The sequence below is a fragment of the Vipera berus genome (assembly GCF_964194415.1).
Source record: "Vipera berus genome assembly, chromosome: 2".
NCBI lineage: Eukaryota > Metazoa > Chordata > Lepidosauria > Squamata > Viperidae > Vipera > Vipera berus.
This window is the reverse complement of record NC_138203.1, coordinates 137,918,480-137,944,051: the sequence shown is the minus strand read 5'-3', so window position 1 is coordinate 137,944,051 and position 25,572 is coordinate 137,918,480. Positions and strand designations below refer to the sequence as shown.

General features: G+C 43.3%; 1 protein-coding gene across 2 annotated transcripts in view; it reads right to left on the bottom strand.

Annotated features, from left to right (window-relative positions):
* Nucleotides 1–24,629, bottom strand: part of SP1 (Sp1 transcription factor) — a 36,245-nt gene extending 11,616 nt beyond the window's left edge. Inside the window, exons 1-3 of one of the 2 annotated variants that reach the window (XM_081321396.1) lie at nt 24,521–24,629; nt 21,828–21,916; nt 19,845–21,279 (exon numbers count right to left, since the gene is read on the bottom strand). In XM_081321396.1, coding sequence (XP_081177522.1) covers nt 19,845–21,279; nt 21,828–21,916; nt 24,521–24,527 — 1,531 coding nt within the window. In that variant the 5' untranslated portion in view covers nt 24,528–24,629. Of the gene's footprint in view, nt 1–19,844; nt 21,280–21,827; nt 21,917–24,053; nt 24,278–24,520 lie in introns of those variants that run through there. The other variant, XM_081321397.1, reaches the window with a different exon arrangement.
* Between the last annotated feature and the right edge of the window lie 943 nt (nt 24,630–25,572).

Here is a 25,572-nt window from a genome sequence, read left to right as displayed (position 1 = left end):
ACCCATTGTACCAGTTTTAGGATATGGCAACATCCAAGTACCACCAGTTGCCTAGCAAGGTGTTAAAAATTTGATGACCCCCCCCAAAAAGGAAAAAAGTGATGAAGTACAGGTAGTCCTCGACTTACAACAGTTTGCTTAGTGACTGTTTGAAGTTACAATGGCACTGAAAAAAGTGCCCCCCAAGCCACAGCCGAGCAAGACACCTGCCTGCCCGCCCGGTAGCGCTCTTCCTCCTGTCCGAGGTTTTCATTGTTGTGAGCATTTCTGCTGAGGATTGTCAGCGGGGGTGGGGTGTGTTGGTTTTTATTCCCCCCCCCCCGCTGGGTGGTTGCAGCAGGTTTTATTCACTTCACATGACCCTGGGATACTGGGACCGTCATAAATATGAATCAGTTGCCAAGCATCTGAATGTAAATCAAAAGATCCTGGAGATGCTGCAACATTCCAGCTGATCGGCGCTTCTTCTGGGCTCAGCAGAAGCACCAGGATCAGCGCTGAGCTCCAGCTGGAGTCCGGCGCTGATCCTGGAGCTTCTGCTGAGCCCTGACAGCCCTGCAGCTCCAGCTGTCTCTCGCTCAGGCTTGTGCGGTGTTGCCACCGGTTCAGCTCATTCCCCTCCCCCACTACTTTTCTAGGATGGTCGCGTACCATCTGCCAGGTGCCAGTGTACCACAGGTGGTACCCGTACCACTGGTTGAAAAGCCCTGCTCTAGATGACAGAAAAGTCGCTATCTTTGTCTGTTGCAATGTCTGCATGCAAACATTGCAATAGACAATCCATTCTTATTAATAATCTGAAATGTATTTCAATATTTACACTATGTCGATGTTTGATTCACACTGTGAGTTTCTGAGACTTTTCCTGTATGCATGCATGTCTGTATGCTTGTTGTATTGTTGGGAGTTTATTTTGGAACGTGCAAAATGCTGGACTTAACAAAAAGCATTTTTTAAAGTATCCGTTTAAGCTGGAAATGACTGCAGCAAAAACCAAGAAAGCAAATCTGCAAAGCAGATGCGAACTAACCAGATGATAAAATGAGGGCAGGGAATAATGCAACAATACTTCTCCTAAGAAAGATATTCAGAGAATTTCTTTGGAGCCTGCTAGCTGGCTAATTACGGTGATTTCAGAAAGGGTATAAACTTGAAAAATCATCTGTTAACTTCGCTCTTCTTCCTTCCTGAAAGCTAACATCCAATTACAAAAACCATAGAAATTATAGCTCAGTGCTGATGAGTTTTAAACTGCAAGATATAAAACATTTCGTAAAGGGAGGAGAGCCCAGGAGGAATGGTAAGCTCTGAAGCTTATCAATTTTTCTTTCCATTTTATTGGTCCAGGCTCAGGCTGTCATCTAATTGCTTTTTCTATAACTCCCACCTCACCTTCCCAAATTAGTTTGTTCTTCTACAAGTTTCATTGCTTGATTATTTTCTTGCACGGGAAAAAAAATGTGACACATATTGTAAGAGACGAAAAACTCAGCAGGCCAAGCAATCTGCTTTTTTGAGGAAATTAGCACATGCCAAGTACATTTCAACTGAACTAAGGGATAGGAACCATCTTCAAGATGGCTTCATAGCTCAGGCAGTGTGGTTTTTATTTAAAAGAAGACTTGGTTCTTAAAAGCCAGTACTGACATGGAGCTTCCAACACACATTCCGTGCATGCCAGCACTCCAAGCATGAGATAAACACAGAATATTCTTTAACGGGTGAATGATTCACAGAAGAGGTTGGTGACAAGGAACTAAAGGCTGCATTCATCACAAACCTTGATTCCACAAAAGCGTTCTTATAAAGCCTTTTATACTGTTGACAATACCTTATATCAGTGTTTTTCAACCACTGTTCCGCGGCACACTAGTGTGCCGCGAGATGTTGCCTGGTGTGCCGTGGGAAAAATTGAAAAGTAATTATAAAATACTTTCTTTGTGTTTATTTGATTCCTATTCAAGAGAATTACTTTATATATAGTCAATATAGGCACAGAGTTAAATTTTTTAACATTTTCTAATGGTGGAGTGCCTCGTGATTTTTTTCATGAAACAAGTGTGCCTTTGCCCAAAAAAGGTTGAAAAACACTGCCTTATATAACTTATCTCAAGAAGCTTAGAGTAACACCTACACAGTAAAGGCTAACCTATGATGATGCTCTTTGCAAAAGAGATGGCCAACGAGTGATTTAAATTGATGACCTCTTTACTTCCAATTGATGCTTTCTGTTGCCATACTAAACCACCATTTTACTCCAAATCACAACATCCTTCCTCTGGCATCCTTTTAGAATTAATTAGTAAAATGACATGCTGTTACCTGATGATCTGGTAACATGTACAAGTACAAAAAATATGATTGGACGCATGTTCCTGGCAATCTACATGCCAACCGATTGATATAATTACAAACAGAAATAAATACTTTCCCTATAAAAGTGAATGGGGCAAACGGGGGCCATCCAAAGAAGATAATTCTTTACAACTCTGTAGATTTACATATATTTTCTCTCCTTTATTTAGTGAACACCACAAACTTTATAGATTCTGTGGAAATCTTCCAGAAAATTTCCAAACAATTGGAAATAAAGTCTTTAAAAAGCTTTACATTCAATTATTTGCCTCAAGGAGAGAGGAAAGATATAGTATCTCTTTATCTCTTTCTAAAGGAGAATTTAGACAAATCAACAGCGTATCCTATTGTAAAGAAATAATTTTTGCTTCATTACAGCTGAGTAATAAACGTGGCCTCCTTGATAACAACTATGAACTTTGCATCAACAATTTTAAATAAGGAAGTCCTGATACTAAACAAGCACTAAAACTATAACATTCAAGCATGCATGAATGGTAAAGTATATAAAATTTCAACTTTTATTCTAGTGATTTAGATCTCCACAGAAAGCTTCAGTTTAAAGTGAAACCTATAAAAAGAACAACAGATTCTGATCTTTTTGTGCCAGATTCACATAAATGTTAAGTTTCTTGATTTTTGTGCCAAGCGCTAATGATTTTTGACCAAATAATAGGAACAAAATCCTGGCAGCTGTTCACTTTCACAGATACTAAAGTTTTACCTTTCTGGACACTCAATTTTAATTGAGACAAAAGAGTCCAAATGTAATCACAAACTAAAGCTGCAATTGTGGACAGAAGAAAGAGAAATATTACTGAAGTCCCAAACATGCAAAATGTTAATCTTGGTTCTAAACAAGCCAACCATTCCCAGAGAAATCAAATGTAACCAAAGCAGTAGCCTAGTTCAAACTGCAACATCACACAATTTTAAATCACCTTCACATGGGATCCAGATATATTCTGATATGGCCTCAAAAATCAGTCTCCAAATGAATTTCACTTGTTTGCTCAAATAGTTGAATAAAATGGAAATAAGATGGCGGACTGGATTATATCATTTCCGAGAGGAAGCGTGGCAATCTACAGTTCTGAATGTTCATCATGTTTAAGAAAAGCTAGAACAACAAATTGACATGGTTAGAAATTACACCGTGCTTTTTTTTTTACTCTTTGATTTCAGCCAACAAATCAAGAAACTAAATCCTAAAAAGGTTTGCTGTGTAGAGCAGCGGTCCCCAACCATTTCGGCCTGGCCTGGTGTGGGCATGTCAGAAGCAGGTGCATGCGCACGCTCAGCTCCATTTGTGCAAGTGGTGCATGGGTGCGCGTGCCTTCCACTTGCACAAATGGAACTTCAGTGGAGCTTGGCGCGCCTGCTTGCCCGCCACTGGCGCAAGTGGAGCTTCATGTTGCGGGCTTGCCCATTTCTCCCATGGCCCGGTTTCAAACAGGCAGTGGCCTGGCAGTGGGTTGGGGACCGCTGGCACAGAGCCTCTACACAGCTCTATCTTGCATACCAACTATGCCTTTCCTAGATTAGAAGGCCCTGCTCACTTTCACTATGCTTTGGTCTTCTCTCGTTTGAACTGCAGCAATGCGCTCTCTACCTTTGGCTGTCCACGAAGACCACCTAAAAACCTCAGCTGATCCAGAAGGCAGCACTTTGGGACGCTGCTTGATTATTCTGCATAAACTGCTGCTTTGAGAGCTGCACTGCTTTGCTTGTATGTATATTATTGCGTTCTCTGAATCTTCTAAATGAGAGGCTAAAGAGATAAAGCATTCACCTGAAGAGCCAGAAGGCAAATGGGCGCTTCAAGCAGCTTTGGGAGATAATAGGCTTGAGCAGGTGAGACCCGATTCAAATAATGAGAGGACAGATTGTGGCAGGGCACCTAGCCCGAGAATATACCAGTGGAGCAAAGGTAAACAGCACACCTGCTGTGCCAGCACCTGGGCTATAGAAGAACAGTCTCAGGGCCTTTATACACTCTGGACCCATGTTCCTGTCATTCTTGACCCGTGCCTTGCACTCAAAACCTGTTTGATATTCAGACCAGCTTGTATAGTTCTTTGGTGCCAAGACCTTGGGCTATCATGGATAATGCTTGCAGCTCCACCTCTGTCTTTATCCTGTTATCACCAGACACAAGACTGGGTGTAACTAAAGTTGTTGGATGTTACCATTAAAGGCCAACATGGCTTAAGACCTCCAAGGTCCTTACAGCTCTATTCTAATCAAAACTAGTCACACAGATTCATGTAGTAGTAGTAGTAGTAGTAAAGTTGTTGGATGTTACCATTAAAGGCCAACATGGCTTAAGACCTCCAAGGTCCTTACAACTCTATTCTAATCAAAACTAGTCACACAGATTCATGTAGTAGTAGTAGTAGTAGTAGTAGTAGTAGTAGTAGTAGTAGTAGTAATGATGATGATGATGACAAATTTGCCATTAAGGTAAAGGTAAAGGTTCCCCCGCACATGCGTGCTAGTCGTTTCAGACTGTAGGGGCCGGTGCTCATCTCCGTTTCAAAGCCGAAGAGCCAGCGCTTGTCCGAGGACGTCTCCGTGGTCATGTGGCCGGCACGACTAGACGCCAAAGGCGCACGGAACGCTGTTACCTTCCCACCGTAGTGGTCCCTATTTTTCTACTTGCATTTTTACGTGCTTTCGAACTGCTAGGTTGGCAATTGCAAAAGGCGGCCTTACTAGGAACTGCTTCCATCCTGCGACAACATCTATAATACCATCAAACATCCATATCTGCCTATCCCAGGTCCTTGGTAAGGACTCGATAGGTAGACAAAAATGCCAAATCCAGTCTGAACATCTGGCTGACTGTGTGATGATCACCATCAACAACAACAAGTTGGAAGGGACCATGGAGGTCATCTAGTCCAACCCCCTGCTCAGGCAGGAAACCCTACCAGTGATAGCGAACCTTTTACAGACTGAGTCCCCAAACTGCAACCCAAAACCCGCTTATGTATCATCGGGTGCCCATTGGGTGGGCGTGGCCAATTGGGTGGGCATGGCTGCAGTGGTAACGGCAGACTGGGTGGGACTAAAAAGTTCAATCCATCAATTCCAACTTTGCAAGATCTTTTTTTTCCCTGCAAAAAGTTGAAATTGATTGATTGAACTTTTTTTTTTTTGCACAGGGCAATGGAGGGCTAAAGCGAAAAGGTTTTATAAAACCCAGCTGAAGGCCTAGGACTGGGGCGACAGCGCGTGTGCCCACAGTGAGAGCTCTGCGTGCCACCTGTGGCACACGTGCCATAGGTTCGCCACCACGGCCCTAAAGCATTTCAGACAAATGGCTGTCCAGTTCATCCTATGAGATACAAGCAGATCTGAAGCAGTCCTCAAATGGTTTAGCTCAAATTCCCATTTGTTCAGTTGTTTGCTTAAATACATAAATGCTATCAATTTTTCTTTGCAAGGAGTGGCAGTAGGTGATATACCACTGAGTCATCTTTGTTTTCAAACACAATAAATATAGTTGACTCAGTCCAGGAGTGCAATCTTTTGATTTAGTTACTGAGCATTTTATCTATGTGAAGGGCTAGGTTTAGTTTTCAAGCTCTGTATTATGATATAGCTCAGGGAGAGATCTTTGTTGTTTCTTTACAGCAAGTGTATCTTTAAAAACTTGTTTATCTTAATTTCCTGGCAGGTAAAGTTGAGATGTTACTAAGAAGTAATCTATACTGCTAACATCATAGCTAAAAGAACTCTATGGAATCTTAGGATTCTTTTTACTCCTAAGCTGCATTTCTATTTTTAAAAAGATTTTTAACTCACCTTTTTCATAAACAAATCAAGGTGACAAGGATACCTAATACTCCTTCCTCTTCCTATTTCCCCCTGGAAAACATCCTGTCAGGTGAGTTGGGTTGAGAGGATGACTAGACAAAAGTCACCCAGACAGCTTTCATACCTAAGGCAGGATTAGAACTCAGTCTCCTTGTTTCTAGGCCAACACCCCACATTATCCTGGAAGACATATACTCTTTCTTACTGCAGGATATCACTTGTCGACTGCTGCACACTTACCAAAAAACAGGGGCAAGAAATAAACAACAAATGAATTGTGCTATCTATACAAACCACAACATATCTTATTCCTATTTCCAATTCACAGTAATGTTATACAAATGAAAGGAATATTTTTCATCACTTATTTGCCATTATTACAATTAAACCAGAACATGTCATATAAGTTCTTTGACCAAACATTTTGTTATTTTCCTTTTTTAAAATATCTGTACTTCCCAGCAATAAATCATTTCACTGTTGTCAGGTTGAGAATCTGGATACTCAACTAACCCAAAGAGCCTAATCATGGCAGAAATTATTCTTACTAGAAGCTGCTCAACCCTGAGCTAACTTCAGGGCATTCATCAACCATGGTTATTTCAAACCAATCACTCTGAGCATACAGGACTCACCTGCATCATTTCAATTAGACTTTGTTTACAAAGACAATATAGCAATAGCACTTAGACCTAACTATATACCAATTCACAGACTTAAGTGATATACAGAATCAGCCTATTGCCCCGAACAATCTGGGTCCTCATTTTACCGACCTCGGAAGGATGGAAGGCTGAGTCAACCTTGAGCCGGTGAGAATCGAACTGCTGGCAATCGGCAGTCAGCACAATTACCCTGCAGTACTGCATTCTAGCCACTCCGCCACCACGGCTCATGTAGTAATTTACTCATGTACTATTTTCCTCTTAACAGTCAATGAAGTTCTGCCGATAAAATCCCATGTTCTTTTCCTTTATTACTACTGAAGCAAGGAGAGGTTGCATCCCATTTCAAGTCAATGTTCAAGCATGGTGACATTTGCTTTCAGAGACTGTATAGCAGCATTGATAACAACCAGGTTAGTTAAAAAAACTACCTGTCTGATCACTACAAAGCCCTGACAGACCTAATTTTGCAGTTTATAAACCACTAAAAAAAAAAGCAGAAAGCAACTACAGGCAGTCTTCAACATACAACCACAATTGAGACCAGAACCTGTTATTAAACAAGATTAAGTGAGACATGCCTGATTTTATTTTTTTTATTTTGGGGGGGGGGGAGGTTGTCACAATTTTAAGAGAATTGCTTAAGTTGTTAAGTGAATCACATGGTCACTAAGTGAATTCAACTTCCCCTACTGACTTTGTCAGAAACTTGCAAATGGTGATCACATGACCCCAGGGTACTGCAATAGTCGTAAATACATGCCAGTTGCCAGGCACCTGAATTTGCATTATGTTACCATGGGGCTTTTGTCATAAGTGTGATGGCCAGCTGGAAGCTATTTTTTTCGGCACTGTTCTAACTTTGAATGGTCACTAATGAATGTATGCTTTATCATTTCTCCACACAGCTATATCACTGAGAGAGGTTTGGGGCCATTAATGTGCCAGTGAGCCCAGACTACGAACTACTGACTGGTTATCTGGCCTCCAGCTGGATTAAAATGCATTGGACCTCAGGTGGAAAATAACACAATGAGAGCATCCTTGTAGAACAGAATGAAAATTATACTTCAACTGAGGAAGATCATGCTGAAGAAGAGCAGCCAAGAAAAGTGACTGAGGCTGGATAACCAGAACATTTAATTAAGTAAGGTACTTTGTTTCTTTTTCAGCTCTTTTGTACACTGTGGATGAAAACAAGGAATTTAGATATATGCCAATCAAGGCAGTATGACAACATAGGGGAGTTATTGTCTGATGGGAGTACTTCGCTTCAAGTTTAAAGAATGGCTAAATCAATATAAGAAACTGATCTTGTTAAGTGCTAATATTTTAATAGAACTGTGCAGGCTTACAAAATGATTCAGAATACCTCTGCTATTACCGTATATACTTGAGTATAAGCCGAATTTTTCAGCCCACTTTTTGGGCTGAAAAATTCCACTTCGGCTTATACTCCAGTCAACAAAAAAACTTACCGAGGACTTGTGCGGGGCCGAGGCTTTGGTGCTTCCGGGATCGCGCGCACCTCTCCCAAGCCACCGCCGTCCGGAGACCTGCCGACGTTTGGGGAGGTTTGGGCACCTCCCCAAACTTCGGCAGGTCTCCGGACGGTGGCGGCTTGGGAGAGGTGCGCGTGATCCTGGAAGCACCGAAGCCTCGGCCGCGTGCAAGTCCTCGGTAAGCTCCGGGCGGTCACTTGCTTCGCGTCTCCTGAGGGAAGGGGGGGCGACTGGAGCGGGCGTGTTTCCTCGCCTGCTGGGCGCCGCGATTTGCCCGGGGAACGCGCGGGCCCCGAATGGCAGCGTGGAGCGAGGAAGCGGACAGCCAGGGCTTCCCCGAGAGCCGCGGCCACACAGGGTATTCCTGTGTATTCAGGCTTGCAAAATGGCGGATCGAGCCTCTGCTGGCGGCAGAGGCTTGCAGAGCGCGGATCCAGCCTCCGCCGGCGGCGGAGGCTTGCAGAACGGCGGATCGGCTTATACTCAAGTCAATAACTTTTTCCAGTTTTTGGGGGTGAAATTGGGGGTCTCGGCTTATACTCGAGTCGGCTTATACTCAAGTATATACGGGTAATTAAAAGCTCACACCTTTGGTTACGTTTCTGTGCAAGCCCTAAAAAAAGCTACTTTAATTTATCAAATCTTTAAAATAGCAGATCTTTATTACAAACTCTTAAAGCTACATTTTCCCCAGGCTTGAACAGGAAAAAAAAATGTTTTTAATACAGAGAGGAGAGTAGTAGGGCTGACGTTGAAGCTGAAGCTCTTCTTCCAAATTATTTCCAAAACATGGAGAGCCCCCCCTAATAGTTAATAGGCAGGGAGTAAAAATCCAATCTAATGCTAATACTTTTAATATTGAACAAAAATCGCTGTGCTGAATTAACTTATTAAATAACACTTTTTGTGCAATAATTTTGTAAGTAAACTGATTAATGGGGGGTGGGGAGAATCCCATTCACAATCCCAAAGTATCAACTAGGTAGGATGTGCAGCAGTGTGAATTTTGAAAGTAAAAAGCACTCTGGAAGAAACGCAAAGATGTCTGCAGCATCATAAATCAACAATGCCTTTTCCCCAGGATTAGGGGCTTGCCCTCCACAGCAGTTGCACAATGTGGGAAATGTTTGGCTTCAGGAGCTCCAAAGTCTCTTTCTCCCTTCAGATCTGAAATGTTGCACAGCTCTATTACTGATTTCATTTGCCTCAGTTAAAGTAACTACTAGTCATCTCAACCAGGGGTAGGCAACCTTGGCTCTTTTATGACTCGTGGACTTCAACTCCCAGAATTCCTGAGCCAGAATTCTGGGAGTTGAAGTCCACAAGTCATAAAAGAGCCAAGGTTGCCTACCCCTGAAGCCATCCCCTTTGATAAACCATACTTACAAGACAAAAAATCCCAAACAATGGGTACATTTGGGCCAATAGCCTCTTTCAAAATGTAAACCTTTGTGCGGGGCACTCCCCCCCCAAAAAGGGTGCTTCCAGAATGGATATGGCTGACCGCAAAACATCATATACCACAGGAAAGTCAGTTCTGTGACTGTGACACACACACACACTTTTATTAAAACTTTTTTAAAAATACAAATTTTAAAAGAGAAAAAAGAAAAGTAATAGGTGAAAAAACAGCAAAAGAAAAAAAAGGCAAGGTTTCTGGTCTTCTTAACAACAGCTATATTTGTATTTTACCTTCAGGTTACATTATTATTTTCTTCTCTCCATAGTTTACCCTTTCTAATCATCAAACACATAAATCACGTGTTTTCCCCCTCCCCCATTTTTCCCAGCAAAAAGTCCATAAGGGGTTTCCAGTCACTAATATATGTAGTTATCAGATACAAACCATTTTTAAAGAATAACTTTGTGGTTTAGGTATGATACAGATGAATTGATGGAAATACAGATTATGCTTGAGCCTGATGCTTTGCTCGCTTTCCAGTAATACATTTTGTGTTTAAAAATCATTCAAAAACATTTGAAGAGAACGAAGAACTAACACTGGATGAAATCAATGGAGAAAGCTGGCACCCGGGTCTGATGAAAGCTGGGAAATATGGAAATCACTGAGTAGACTGCGCACAGGTACAACAAGATCCAGAGATACCTTGAACAAAATGGGGCTATCTGGTGTCTTCTGCCCTTTGCGATTGTGGTGACATGCAGACAACACCACATATGTATATCTGCTGTCTGTGCCCTGATCAGTGTAGACTTGAGGACCTCATGGAACACAATGTTGCTAGTTTCTGGGCAAGATTTGTTTAACTTGTACATATTTTAATCTTGCATTTTATATTTTAAATGTTATTTATTTATTTATTTAGTTACATTTATATACCGCCCTATTCCCTGAGGACTCAGGGCGGTTTACAGGAAATTAAAAAATCCACCATACAAAAGTTAAAAAAAACCAAATTAAAAAATATTAAATTGACCCTGTATACTTAAAACCCCAATTAAAAATTTCTCCTCAGCCTGGGCCCGAGAGCTCAAAGAGCCAGGTCTTCAGGCCCCGGCGGAATGATCGGAGGTCGGGGGCAGTCCTCAGCTCCACCGGCAGCTGGTTCCAGAGGGCAGGGGCTCCCACTGAGAAGGCCCTATCCCTGGGTGTCACCCACCGGCAATCTCTCACCGGTGGCACCCTGAGCAGACCCTCCCTGTGGGAGCGCACTGGGCGAAGGGCGTTTGATGCCGGCAGCAGGTGTTCCCTCAAATAGCCCGGACCCAGGCCATGTAGGGCTTTATAGGTAATAACCAGCACCTTGAATTTCACCCGGAGGGCAACCGGAAGCCAATGCAGCTCGCGGAGTAGAGGTGTTACATGTTATGTTGTATAGTATGCCTTATTTTAATTGTGATGCGTCTGACTCGAGTAAACAAACAATTTTTACCACACAGAACCTGGTGTAAATATCAGTAAAGGGAGGTGATTATGGAGGGGCACAATAGTTTCATGTTTAGTTCAGTTTGTACGTCAACAAGGAAACGCGACAAGGATTAGCATTTTCTAATGTTGTTCTCTTGGTATGTTGATCTACAGCTCCAATCATTCTAAACCAGCATGATTAGGGAACTGCAGGAATTCTAGTGCAACAGAACCTGAGGACATTGGTTCAAGAAAAGCTATCATAGATGCAAAAAAAACAAAAACAAAACCCCACCCTACACAACAACACTACTTGTTTTCTTTTCTCTTAGCCAAAGTGGTAGCTTGAAGTTTTTTCTCACACTCTTCTTCTCCAGAAAATCTGGACTAACAACATTATTAGGGGACATAATTTTATCCATTAGAGAAACAACTTAATTGCACCCAAGGTTCACATTCAAATGCCACTTTGGCTTTCAAAACCAAACTTCAACATTAAAAGAATCAAACATCCAAAATGCAAACATTAAATATGCAAAACAGGGTGGCTTTATCTAAGTGTTTTTTGCTAGGAGCATAAGGATACGACTTCTGCTGAACATCATCCTGAATATTTGTACAAAGAACTGAAAGAGCAAGGCTGTCTAGGAGCCTAGACTAGTTCCATACATAAATACCCTTAATTCCTTTTATAAGCACTTTATATACTATCAAGCATCTTGTGCATTAAGGGAGGCAAGAACCCAGCATCTCACCAAAAAGTAAAACAAGGAAATTGGTCAATTGGCCAAACGTATCTGCATTTACAGGTTAAATATTTTTCAAAACAAGACTCTGCAAATGAATTTTTACAAATTGCAGTGCTAGAAAGTATCACGAAGGGGAGTCATAACTCCTTGGCATTGCTAGATTCATGAGTTATGTACAAGTTGCACACTTCAACATTTATTTCACTGAACAAAAGAGATTCTTTTTTTAAAAAAATAAGTTATATAGACATAAGTTGATGGTAGAGGCAAATACAGAACATTTATGGTTTCCTTGCCCATATTTAACTGCTTCTGTTGATTAAAATACCAATTATACATTTCCAAGACATGTAGTTACCCAGGAATTTTGCTCATTACTCAGTGAATGTTTTTTCTTACTAACAGACTGATCAAAATACCAGACAAGTTTCTACCACAAACCATTTGTATTTATTTGTTCAGTTCAGGTTTGCCTTCTGTTGGGATTGCCCCTCTTCTCATTTGTTATAGTACAAACCAGAAAAGCTTAAACAGCTAAGCAGGCTGAACTCCAATTCAAAGGGAAAGCCAAAATAATATTTGCACTTGAATGAGAACTTACAAAATGGGATAGAATCAGTCAAACTCATTTTAAAGGATCAGTCATAAACTTTAGGTATTATAATCACATGTAACCTAAAAACTAGATAATTTAACATGAAATTATCTAGAAATAAATCAAACCGGTCAGTCCTAGAGGAGATCAACCCTGACTGCTCTTTAGAAGGCCAGATCCTGAAGCTAAAACTCAAATACTTTGGCCATCTAATGAGAAGGAAGGACTCACTGGAGAAGAGCCTAATGCTGGGAAAGATTGAGGGCAATAGAAGAAAGGGAAGACAGAGAATGAGGTGGCAGGATGGAGTTACTGAAGCAGTAGGCGTGAGCTTGAATGGACTCCGGAGGATGGTGGAGGACAGGAAGGCCTGGAGGAACGTTGTCCATAGGGTCGCGATGGGTCGGACACGACTTCGCAACTAACAACAACAACATCTAGAAATATGCTTTAATCTGTATATTTAATAATACACAATAACCTCATAATACATACAGCAAAGTCTTGAATGTGCACATATCTCTCTGTTCTACCAATGCCTCTTTCCTAATAATTAAAAAGGACAAAAGGCAAGAAAATACCAATCCATCTAAAAAAATTATCCTAGCTGTATCATTAAATCAGGGTTTATCAGCACATGGTAGCTCTCTTTAAACTCTTAAGTTTAAAGTAACCCCCAAAATGAATGTAAAGTAGGAATTAAAACAAACAAAACAGGCTTTCCAAACAAATTATTTTCACGGTCTTTATCAAATCTCTTTTTAAAAACAGCACCAAGTTTTAAGTGCCAAGAGCAGGAGTGTCAAACTGCTGGCCCGCTGGCTGGACCCATCACCAGGAAACCCCACCCACCCCATTGCCGGCAATGGGGAAATAACCCCGATACATGACGTCACGAATTTGACATGTCTGGCCAAGAGCTAGTTTTAAAAAACAATGGCACAAATCTATTGCATCATTCTTTATGTTAAATGTGGAGTGTTTGCAACAAAGTATACTTTCTACTCACAAATACAGATAGCCCTCCCCCCTACAATTGAGCCTCACATTTCTGTTGCTAAGTGAGACAATTGCTAAGTGAATTTTGCCCCCTTTTACCTTTCTTGCCATAGTTGTTGCGTGAATCACTGCAGTTGTTAAGGGAGTAACGGGGTTGTTAACGGAATCTGGCTTGCCCACTGAATTTGTTTGTCAGTAGGTTGCAAAAGGGGATCACATGACAGCAGGACACAGCAACCGTCATAAGTTCAGCCTTCCATCCTTCCGAGGTAGGTAAAATGAGGACCCAGACTGTTGGGGGCAATAAGCTGACTTTGTAACAATGCCACTTGGGGGGGGGGCAAAAGCCCTAATAAGCAGGCATATACATAGAATGAAGGCTATTGCTAAGCACATTGATTTGTGCTTCTTAGATTGTAAGCCGCCCTGAGTCTTCGGAGAAGGGCAGGATATAAATGGGATTAAAAAAAAAAGTGTGAGTCAGTTAACCAGTTGCCAAATTTCTGAATTTTGTTCACATGACCATGGGAATGTTGCAATGGTCATAAGTGTGAAAAACCATCACGAGTCCCTTGTTTCAGTGGTGCTGTAACTTTCAATGGTCCCTAAATGAACTGTTTTAAGTTGAGGACTACTTGTAGCTATTTTAAAGGATAAATCTTTATGCTACTCTGAATGTTAAAAGACATTTCAAAAATAAGATCACAGCTGTCCTAATCTGTCCCATGTTTTAACTATTTATTTCAAATTATGCATGCCCTCTATTGCTGAGCTAAAACAATTAGTGCTATGGGGATCATCAGCATCAATACTGGTACAATTACAGAATTATTAGTGGTCCTTAAGAAAAGGAGAAAAATCGCAGGACTTAGGCCACGGGTGTCAAGCTCGATCGTGTCACGTGATGTATCATGACGTATAACGCCTTTTTTGCCTTTGTGGAGCTGGGGTGGGCATGGCCTGTGTGTGATGCATCCGGCCCGTGGGCCGCCAGTTTGACACCCCTGACCTAGACCTAAGATCACCCAGGCCGGTTTTGATCCAGTGGGTTTTTTTGTTTTTTGTTTTGGTTTGTAGCCTGATGTTACAAACTCCTACTGATGCTACAAACTCCTACTGCACTAAACGGGGCTTTTCTACAAAGAGTAACTCATATTAAAAATAACCATTTGGTGGCAACTACAGGCATATTGGGGCTTCAGCCAAGCCTTTGTGGATGGTGTGGCTTGTAACTGGGAAACCTTAACACTTCAGAAAACCTTACAAGCCAACACTTTCTGGTTTCCAATTCTGATTACAAAAAGGTTTTCTAAATATTAGGCGGCTTAGAATATCTTTTCTCCATTTTAAAAATGTAGAATTCACCACAAATAAGTCACTGGATTCCAAAATTGTATAGTTTGATGCCTAACACAGGGCTTTTCAACCTTTTCACCCATTGTACCACTTTTAGGATATGGCAACATCTGAGTACCACCAGTTGCCTACCAAGGTGTCAAAAACTTGATGACCAAAAAAAAAAAGGAAAAAAGTGATGAAGTACAGGTAGTCCTCGACTTACAACAGTTCACTTAATGACTGTTCAAAGTTACATTGGCACTGAAAAAAGTGCCCCCCAAGCCACAGCCGAGCAAGACACCTGCCTGCCCACCCAGTGGCGCTCTTCCTCCTGTCCGAGGTTTTCATTTGTGAGCATTTCTGTTGAGGATTGGCAGCGGGGGTGGGGTGGGGGGGGTGTTTCGTTTTTATTTCCCCCCCCCGCTGGGTGGTTGCAGCAGGTTTTGGTCACTTCACATGACCCTGGGACACTGTGACCATCATAAATATGAACCAGTTGCCAAGCATCTGAATGTAAATCACAAGACCCTGGAGATGCTGCAACGTTCCAGCTGATGGGCGCTTCTTCTGGGCTCAGCAGAAGCACCAGGATCAGCGCCGAGCTCCAGCTGGAAAGCAGCACTGATCCTGGCGCTTCCACTGAGCCCTGACAGCCCTGCAGCTCCAGCCGTCTCTCGCTCAGGCTTGTGCGGTGCTGCCACTGGTTCAGCTCATTCCCCTCCCCCCTACCACTCCTCTAGGATGGCCGCGTACCACCTGCCAGGTGCCAACGTACCACAGGTGGTACCCGTACCACTGGTTGAAAAGCCCTGGCCTTACACACAAAAATTCATAACTTAAGCTCACAACTATAATGTAATGCAAGCTTCCTGACCCTCATCTTCTCAATATTTATTGGATTTCTCATTCACTAATTCTTATCCAGGCTGGTCAGTTTCGGAAACTGCTATAAAGTAAGCAAGCAAGCAAGCAAGCATGACACACTGAATTTCATCCCTACATTCACAGAAGCAACAGAACTAGTAGCCACATCCTTGCAACATATACATTGCAATGAAAAAGTCCAAAATTCTATACATGGTGAAAATGAGAAGCCCATTTAACATTACATTTGCTTAATTGTATAAATATTTGACTGAGCATCAAATATGCTGATCAATAATATAAATTAAATAAATATCTTCCTGCCCACACCCCATTTTGTTCTGAAAGGCAACTTTATTCTGTTATCCTCATACATGCAAAATCTGCAACACAGTGGAGGGATGCCTAGCCTTTCAGTCACCCCACTTCAAACAATTTCAATACAACACACAATGATTTAAAAGCACATCATGTACTACTTTCACGGGTCAATAATTTCTTAGCATTAAGAGATGTTTTCAGCCATTAAATTCATCTTATTTTAATTTTCTAGCATCAGCGTGAGTTCCAATTCAGCATGTAGAATAAAAGCTTAGGTTGTCCATCCAGAAATTACCCTGAGATCAATGGCTCTTTTGATTCAATTTGTATGCGTTATTTCCCTACTTCATCTAAATTATTTCTTGCATTTTCCTATCTTTTCCCCCCATTTTGTATGTGCCATCCTCAAATCACAAGAGTTTTACTCCTCCACCCCCAGAATTATTGAATTAGGGAATCAGCAATGCATAAACCATTTCAAGTGAACTCTGGAAACTATGAACTCAATGATCTCTAATGGTTTAATCATCTTGTGTTACACTATGCAATAATAAAGACCAGAAGAAGGGGGGGGGGGAAAGACCTCATATGATTAATGAATGTTTTGCAGAGCCAATCACTTGGCATTTGGAAGAATACAACACCATAAGACCTTATAGACAAAATATATTTTACACTCTTGGTTTTTTGTTCAGTCTTCTTTACTCTGATGTCCCTGGTATTATGACTTTGGCTCCGAGGGATCTGCCAGATAGGGATTCTGAAAGTTGCAATTCCAATACATTCCAATCTGCTACAGCAGATCCCAGAGGACCTGTTTTTTCAACTCAACCCTTTCACAGATATTCACATATGGGATGCAAATGTATAGAAGCTGCTGCCTAACAGGCCTTATTCTATATGGCGGCAATGTGTGTCACAATGTTACAGCCTTGAAATTCCTTCCATATGTTTCATCCAACTGGGAAGGTGTATGACAGTTAGATTAGCAGATGCCAATCTAGCCCTCTATGCAGGTTACTACACCCACTACCAAATGAATTTTGAGGCTCCACACATCAATTGGAGATTGGCCACGCAGCGCACAAGGTTGCCATAGTATACTGTATGTGGTCCCTCCACCAGCTGACATTGATAGGATCCTAAAATTGTATGAAAATTTAATATTTAAACATTTTCTTTGAAGTGGCCAAAATCTCATGGAATTACCCCAAGATAAGCAAAGTGGGAGCCTTCTGACACATTGCCACAAGACCTTATTTCAAAATGGTTCTGGGATCAATTAGCTTTTCTACATACAGTACCTAATCATGCTAGATGACTAACTCTTCATATAGTGATAAATAGAAGATAGTGACAGTCAGTTACCATTCATACGATGAATGGCCATCTAAATCCAGCTTGAACATTATTTCGTAGTAAAATAAATAGAGCACAGATTTCTCCCCCCCCCCCTTACTTCTGCTCTAAGGACCCAACAGGAGCATATATTGTTACAACTGACAGTTCTTGGAAGAATTATTTTTTTAAAAAATACAGCATATATTAGATATACAGTTGCAAGAAAAAGTATGTGAACCCTTTGGGATTACGTGGAGTTTTGCATGAATTGGCCATAAAATGCGCTCTAAACGTCATGTAAGTCACAATAGCAGGGTGGAAAAAGTATGTGAACCTTTGGACTTAATAACTGGTTGACCCTCCTTTGGTAGCAATAACCTCAACCAAACGTTTCCTGTAGTTGCAGATCAGACCTGCACAATGATCTGGAGTAATTTTGGACCACTCCTCTTCACAAAACTGTTTCAGTGTAGCAATATTCTTGGGATGTCTGGTGTGAATCGCTCTCTTAAGGTCATGCCACAGCATTTCAATCGGGTTGAGGTCAGGACTCTGACTGGGCCACTCCAGAAGGCGTAGTCTGTTCTGTTGAAGCCATTGTTTTGTTGAATTACTTGTATGCTTTGGGTCATTGTCCTGTTGCATCACCCATCCTCTGTGGAGCTTCAGTTGGCGGACAGATGGTCGTACGTTTTCCTGCAAAATGTCCTGATAAACTCTGGAATTCATTTTCCCATCAATGACAACAATCCGTCCAGGCCCTGAGGCAGCAAAGCAGCCCCAAACCATGATGCTCCCTCCACCATGTTTTACAGTGGGGGAGGTTTTGATGTTGGTGTGCTGTACCTTTTTTTCTCCACACAGTGTTGTGTGTTTTTCCCAAACAACTCAATTTTGGTTTCATCTGTCCACAGTATATTTTGCCAGTAGTGCTGTGGAACATCCAGGTGCTCTTTTGCAAGCTTCAAACGTGCTGCAATATTTTTTTTGGACAGCAATGGCTTCCTCCGTGGTGTCCTCCCATGTACTCCATTCTTGTTTAATGTTTTCCTTATTGTAGATGTGTCAACAAAAATGTTAGCATGTGCCAGAGATTTCTGTAGGTCTGACACTCTAGGATTCTTCTTTACCTCATTAAGCATTATGCGCTGTGCTCTTGCAGTCATTTTTACAGGACAACCACGCCTAGGGAGAGTAGCAACAGTGCTAAACTTTCTCCATTTGTAGACAGTCTGTCTTACCGTGGACACATGAACATCAAGGCTTTTGGAGATACTTTTGCAACGCTTTCCAGCTTCATGCAAGTCAACAATTCTTGATCGTAGGTCTTCTGAGAGCTCTTTTCTGCGAGGCATGGTTCACATCAGACGGTGCTTCTTGAGACCAGTAAACCCAAAACAGGTGTGTGTTTTTAAAGGGCAGGACAGCTGTCAGCAACACATCCAATATCATCACACTGGTTGGAGTTAAGGTTGGCTCACTCCTGGCTCCAATTAGCTCTTGGAGAAGTCATTAGGCTAGGGGTTCACATACTTTTTCCACCCTGCACTGTGAATGTTTCCATCTTATGTTCAATTAAAACATGACAACAGCTAATGTTTGTGTAGTATTATTTTAAGCAGACTGTGTTTTTCCATTGTTGTGACTTACATGACGTTTAGAGCGCATTTTATGGCCAATTCATGCAAAACTCCACGTAATCCCAAAGGGTTCACATACTTTTTCTTGCAACTGTATCTCCTCACTATACAGGTAGTCCTCGACTTACAACCACAATTGAGCCCAACATTTGTTGTTAAGTGAGACATTTGTTAAGTGAGTTTTCCCCCATTTTACGACCTTTCTTGCCACAATTGCTAAGTGAATGACTTGAAGTTGATAAGTTAGTAATATGGTTGTAAAGTGAATCTGGCTTCCTCATTGATTTTTCTTGTCAAAAGGTTGTAAAAAGTGATCACACGACCTTCCTTGAGACATAGCAACAGTCCTAAGTATGAACCAACTGCCTAGCATCTGAATTTTGATCACACGATCATGGGGACACTGCAAAGGTCATAAGTGTGAAAAATGGTCACAAGTCACGTTTTTCAGCGCCGTTGTAACTTTAAATGGTCACTAAATGGAACAGTTGTAAGTCAAGGACTACCTATACTTTTAAAGTTCTGAATGCAGTCCCTTCAGCTTTTCAAGATTCATATAGCCTTAAAAGAAAAAATTGAAAAGCCTGTTATTTCTTGACATGAAAATTTTCAGAACTAGAAATGCAGTTTTTAGCTTGTTTTTTCCACGTCCAACCTTCAGTATACGTTCCTTTATCTTCCAATGTATTCCTTCCGTGATGAAAACTTTTGTTTTAATAGCAATTTAAAGCGAACAACACACATGGAAATACAACAACAGGCGCTATGAAGACCCCCTACTTACCAGTGGTGTTGGCTATGGTGAGAGGAAGCCCTTGCAGCTGATGAACCTGGATGCCGGATCCCAGGGCCCCGAGGTTGATGGTCTGAAGGCCTGGTACAGAGGACAGCTGAGTGGCATTTACAGTGACTGTGCCGCTGGGTAGAGAGGCAGAAGCTATGGGCGTGAGTGTTGTGCTGGTGCTCCCAGTTTGCCCCAGGGACACCCCCTGTACGGGAGCCAAAGCGATTGTCTGAGCTTGCGGATTCTGAACCTGAAGATTTTGAAGTTGGATAGTTTGCCAGCTGACCTGTCCATTTGGCCCCACGGTGGGCGTTCGAATAAAGATTGGACCAGTGTTGGGCAGCGCCTGGATCTGCAGGTTCTGCAGGGCATCTTGAGTAAAGGTCTGGCCGCCTTGTCCTCCTTGAACAAGCTGAGGCTGCACCAGGATCTGCTGGTGGTGCTGCTGCTGCTGTTGTTGCTGCTGCTGCTGGTTTTGATCAATATCTTTCTGCTGTCCTTGTTGGACTGCAACTTGCACAGCATCGGCATTCTGAGCGCTGTTTGTCCTCTGTGGCGTCTGCACCTGGACGTTTGTTCCCACGCTGCTGCTAGTAGAAAAATTCATGATGCCCAAATTACTTGTGGTGGTGGTGGTGCTGTAGTTGTTAGCGTTGGTGAAAAAAGAGGCAGTACTGGCCTGAGTTGCAGCCACACTGGAGGAGCTGATTGAAACCGGCTGAGCGCTATTCTCTGGGGAGCTAGAATTGCTCAGAGTGACCGACTGAGACGTGGGGGCCAAACTGGCAGCGAGGCTGTTAACGGGCAATAAGGTGATATTGCCGTTCAAAGCCAGTGGGACGTTAGTGACATATTGTGTTTGCCCTGAGAGAGTGTTTACTCCCTGAATGGGGACGGCCTGCTGCAAAAGATTCGGCATGGCAGCCAAGATATTGCCTGTGCCAGACCTGTTTGTAATGAGCTGCTGGTTAGTTCCTGGAATTATCTGCAGTTGGCCAGAGGCATCCTGCTGGAGACTAACTTGAGTGGGAGCAGTGGCAAACTGCAACTGTTGACCATCCACAGTTTGAAACTGGGGAATCACCTGATACTGAATATTAGGCAACATTCCCGATAACCCCGTCAGAACTTGCTGGTTCTGCATATTTGGGGCGGCAGCAACCACATACTGCCCAGTGGTGGCAGCTCGGTTTTTGGAGGAGGAATCGTTCTCTTCATTGCTGTTATTCCCCAGATCTTTGGGAGAATCAGAAGCTCCGGAAGCAGTGGAAATTATCTGCCAGCCATTTGCATTTTGGGAGATTTGAGTTGCAGAAGCCAGGTCCAGTTCACCTGAGCCTCCCTGTTGACCCTGTAAACTATCAGAGTTCTCGTTGGGAGATTCAATCCTGCTGCATGTGGCTGCTAGCAGGGCCAGAGGAGAAGGCTGAGACTCCTGTCAGGAAATAAAAGAACAAGAGAGGAGGAGTCAAGCATCTGGCCATCCCAGTTGACCTTACAAAACAAGAACAAGGAGCACAAGGAAGCAGCCAATTAATAGACGATTTGCCAATCTCCTACAGCAGGGATTGTACACTCTGGCCTAACCAACATAAAGACATCAACAACCAACATCTAATGAAATACATTCCTCATCACTCAAGTTAGACTATTTTACTCAGAAATGTTTACTCTGAACTTGGGTTAAGCAATTTTACACTCCAACGATCTTTCAGGAGGAAATACAAATTCCAACACTCACAGAAATACTAATAAAATTTTGATGAACCCGTAATCTAACCTGTCTTGCGTGACTTTTAATTATAGAGGATTGCAAAAATACTGAAGATTTTTTAAAACTGTAAAAATAAGTAACCCACCTTTCCCAAAGAAAGAGAAGAGAATGTTCCATCACCACATATATCAAAAGCCAAAGGTATCTTTCTACTGCAAATTGTGATTTTCCCCCCCAACTCATCTCTTCTTCTCAGAATTCTTACTTACCTGGGTCTCGCAGTTTCCTCCATCATTACTGCAGCCTTCATCCACCTTCTCAGTCTTGACAACCACCATGTCTTCTGAAATATCATGATCTGCAGAGAAATTAGAGGATAAGAAAGAAAAAATAAAAAGAGTTAAATAAATATAAGGCATGTAGTTTTTCAAGAGGAAGCAAAAAGGCACACAACTAATTTAGCATTAGATTCTCCCATGCTATGTAACGTATTGTGCAGCAAGAGATCTCCAGAATTTTTGATTTATTCAAAAATACAAATTTAAAAATGAAGGCCTTCAGCAGATGCTAAGTGGTATTACACCAAGTAAAGCATTGTGATTATAGATTAGAGATACATACACACATATACATACACACACACAAAATATACGTACAAACATATTGCATTTAGAATTTGTCTTTAAAGTAATCTAGCACCGTAATGAACTACACCAGGAGTAGGCAACCTTGGCTCTTTTATGACTCGTGGACTTCAACTCCCAGAATTCCTGAGCCAGCCAGAATTTAAGTGTCAATAAAGACACTGTAATCCAATGAGCAATTCAAATGTACCTCCAAAAATCCTACGCTCACATTTTTAATAAATAGTGAACAAGCCGAGCCATCTTACATGACTGAGAATGAGAAAAGATTATGATATACCACTCTCCAATCTTTCTGAATAAAGGCCAAGATATACATACGGTAAGTACAACAAAAACTGTGATTAAAATGTAAAGAGCAACTTTGCATTAGCATACCGGATAAGCTGTAGGCATTGCACATCAACAACAACAACAAAAAAAAACAACAAAATGGGCCAGTGTGACCATCAAGAATTGTTAAGACTAGGAATAAAATATTAAGAGGGTCTCTTACGACCAGATCAGATTTGACTATCAATTGCTACAATATACATTCACATCATTTATAAAAAGAAAACACCCTGGGAGAAGGTACGGATCAAAACTGTTTCCTGCTACTCGGCGGATATGGGTATTGCATCATATTTACAGCCTCTCCCCTCACCCTGCACGGCCTTGGCGCCGCTTCCTCATCCCATGATGCAAAACCAAGCGGATCTCAAGGTTCAGAAATGTATATTAAATGAATTCCAGAGATCTGTTTACAGCTTTTTTTTTTGCAGCGTCCCTAACAAGTGTCTTTCTGTGGTGAAGGTGGCTAGACATCTTTAAAAAAAACTACGCCATGAAAATACTAGGTTTTCCCTGAAGTGTTGCTATTATTAAAACAAAAAGACACACACAAAAAAAACCAACAGCTCCACTTCGGCAGCTCTCTTTATAAGCTCCATCTCTGCATGGCAGAGCAGTCCGGGCCTAACGAAAGGGGCTCTCCTGGGTAAAAGGCAACGCAAAACGCATCGGATTGCTCGGAGGAAAGGGGAAGTAAGTTAGTTGCATGAGTCACCCTCCCAAGGGGCGTAGGAGTATGCAAACTTCTGACTTGCAGAGATGGTTCAATAGGGAACTCTGCACCAAGCCTACACAAAGCAAAAAGCCTGCCTGCCAAACGTAACGATTTCCCAGTTCAAATTCCTCTTTTAAGAAGTTAAGGACTCCTTAACTTCAGTCTCCAGCCTCCCAACACCGCCAAGGTTAACAAAAACGACGCCCGCCTCCCTGAGAGAACCCCGGAGAGGGAGGAAAGAGGAAAGAGGCCTAGCAAATCCGGAGTTGTTGCCTCTGGGGGTGGGTGGTGGTGGGTGGTGTTGCCTTTTTTCCCCTCCTCCTCCTTTTTTTCCTTAAGAGCAGAGGCAAACCTACGGAAAAGTGGATTTCTTAATATTTCGGGGGGGGGGCATGGTACCAAACGAAGGCCTTTAACCCTTATCGTTTCTCAGAACGGCCTCCGGCCTTGCTGGAAGCGCCACGGCTCTCCGGAACTACGAGTTTCGCCCCTTCCCCTCCCCCCGCCAGCTTAAACCGGATTCAGCCGGGAGAAAGGCGCTTTGCACATGGCCCGAAGCTCGCTCTCCTCGGCTTTCTGAAGCTCTGAGGCAGGGGTCTTCAAACTTGGCCCTTTTATGACTTGTGGACTTCAACTCCCAGAATTCCTCAGCCAGCAAAGCTGGCTGAGGAATTCTGGGAGTTGAAGTCCACAAGTCATAAAAGGGCCAAGTTTGAAGACCCCTGCTCTGAGGCGACGAAGCGAGGGCGGGGGAGTGGGGGGGGCGGGGGAGTAGATCGTGGCATAGGGACACACATACGTACACAAGACACACAAGAGAGGCTTTTCTTTTTTTCACTTGCTACTTTCTCTCCGGCCTCCTTCTCCGGCCTCGCCTGCGTTTCCCTCCCAACCTCGGGCAGCAGCGGCACCGGCACCACCACCACCACCACCCGAGAGAGGTAGACGGAGGATTCATCCGGCTCCGCCGCTTCTTCTCCAGCGGAGAAATTCCAGCCCCCACCTGGTCCCGCCCGATCCTCCTCCTCCCTGAGGCGACTTGCCCTCCCATGGCCGCTTCCTCCACCCTCCGTGGCAAGCCCCGCTCCCCTCCTCGGGGCCCCTCCCCCCCAAAGGCTTCCCCTGCCACGGCTCCTGCCTGGCTTCCCCTCCCCAGAATCGTTAGCCCTCCCCCGTTCGGATCCCCCCGCCCGGGGGGCTGGGCGGGGCGGGGCGGGAAAAGAGAAAGAAGGCGGCGCCCCCCGCCCGGCCACGATGGTCCCTTCCTTACCGCTCATGTTGGCTGACGGGGAAGGCTAAGCTAAGCGGTGCCGGAGGGGTGGGCGGGGCGGGGGCAGCGAAGTCGGTGACGAGGCAGCCTAACCCCACCGGTGACCGCCAAAGGGTTGGCGAGGGGAGGGAGCTGCGCCGACACGGCCCAAGCCCAGGAACACGCCTCCCGCCCTTCTGCCCAATCACGAAGCCTGAAGGAAACTCCGGAAGGCCGTACTGCCAATGAATGACGTGTCCTCCGACTATTCAAGCAAAGCAAGGCGGGGCTTGGCGCAGGAATGATGTGTGTGTGTGGGGAGGGGGGGGGCGGCTGAAGAAAATTGAAACAGGTTACGAAGAGCTCGGTGGCGGCACCCCTTCCAGGAAACGCCTCTGAGGGAGGCTCCGCCCAATGGAGAGAGGTGGAGCTTTTGACCGAGAGTTCGAGTAACACGGGCGAGGAAAGGACGACGAGACGGGAATAACTGACGTCGCGGTCTACCAATCGGCTGTCGCGCGAACTTTTCGGAAGCTTCACGCGTATGATTAAATCGCCCAATTTGACTCGTGACCGACCTGCTTGTAACCCAATCAGAACTCAAGAAGGCCGCGCGAGGTTTCCGTGAAAGAAGAGGAGGAGACAGGACAGGAAATGACATGCGCAGTCAGCTACGGGGAGCGTAGTGAGGGAAAGATGCCTTTCGGAGTGATTAAGAGTTGAGCCGAAGGGCAGCAACAACAGGGAGGCGGAAACCTGCCTACTCCAATGAGGAACGCGGCCGGTCTTAAATTGGCCAATGGGGATGACGAAGCTCGTGAGCCTTAGCAAAAAGTGACGGATGTGGTGCCATTTTAGCTCGGATGTGCAAAGCGAGGTTCCGCTTTTGCCTCCATTTAACGAAGGTGTTGTGTAACGGCTAGTGACGCTTGAGCTTTTTTTCTGGGAATTGGTGAAATGGGGTTGGCATCTGGCCAATGATTCAATGGTTTCGCTAGAATTTCTCTCTTGCCTGTCAGTGCAAGAAAGGTGTGAAGAAAAAAGAGCGATTGGCGTCCACAATACTGAAGCTT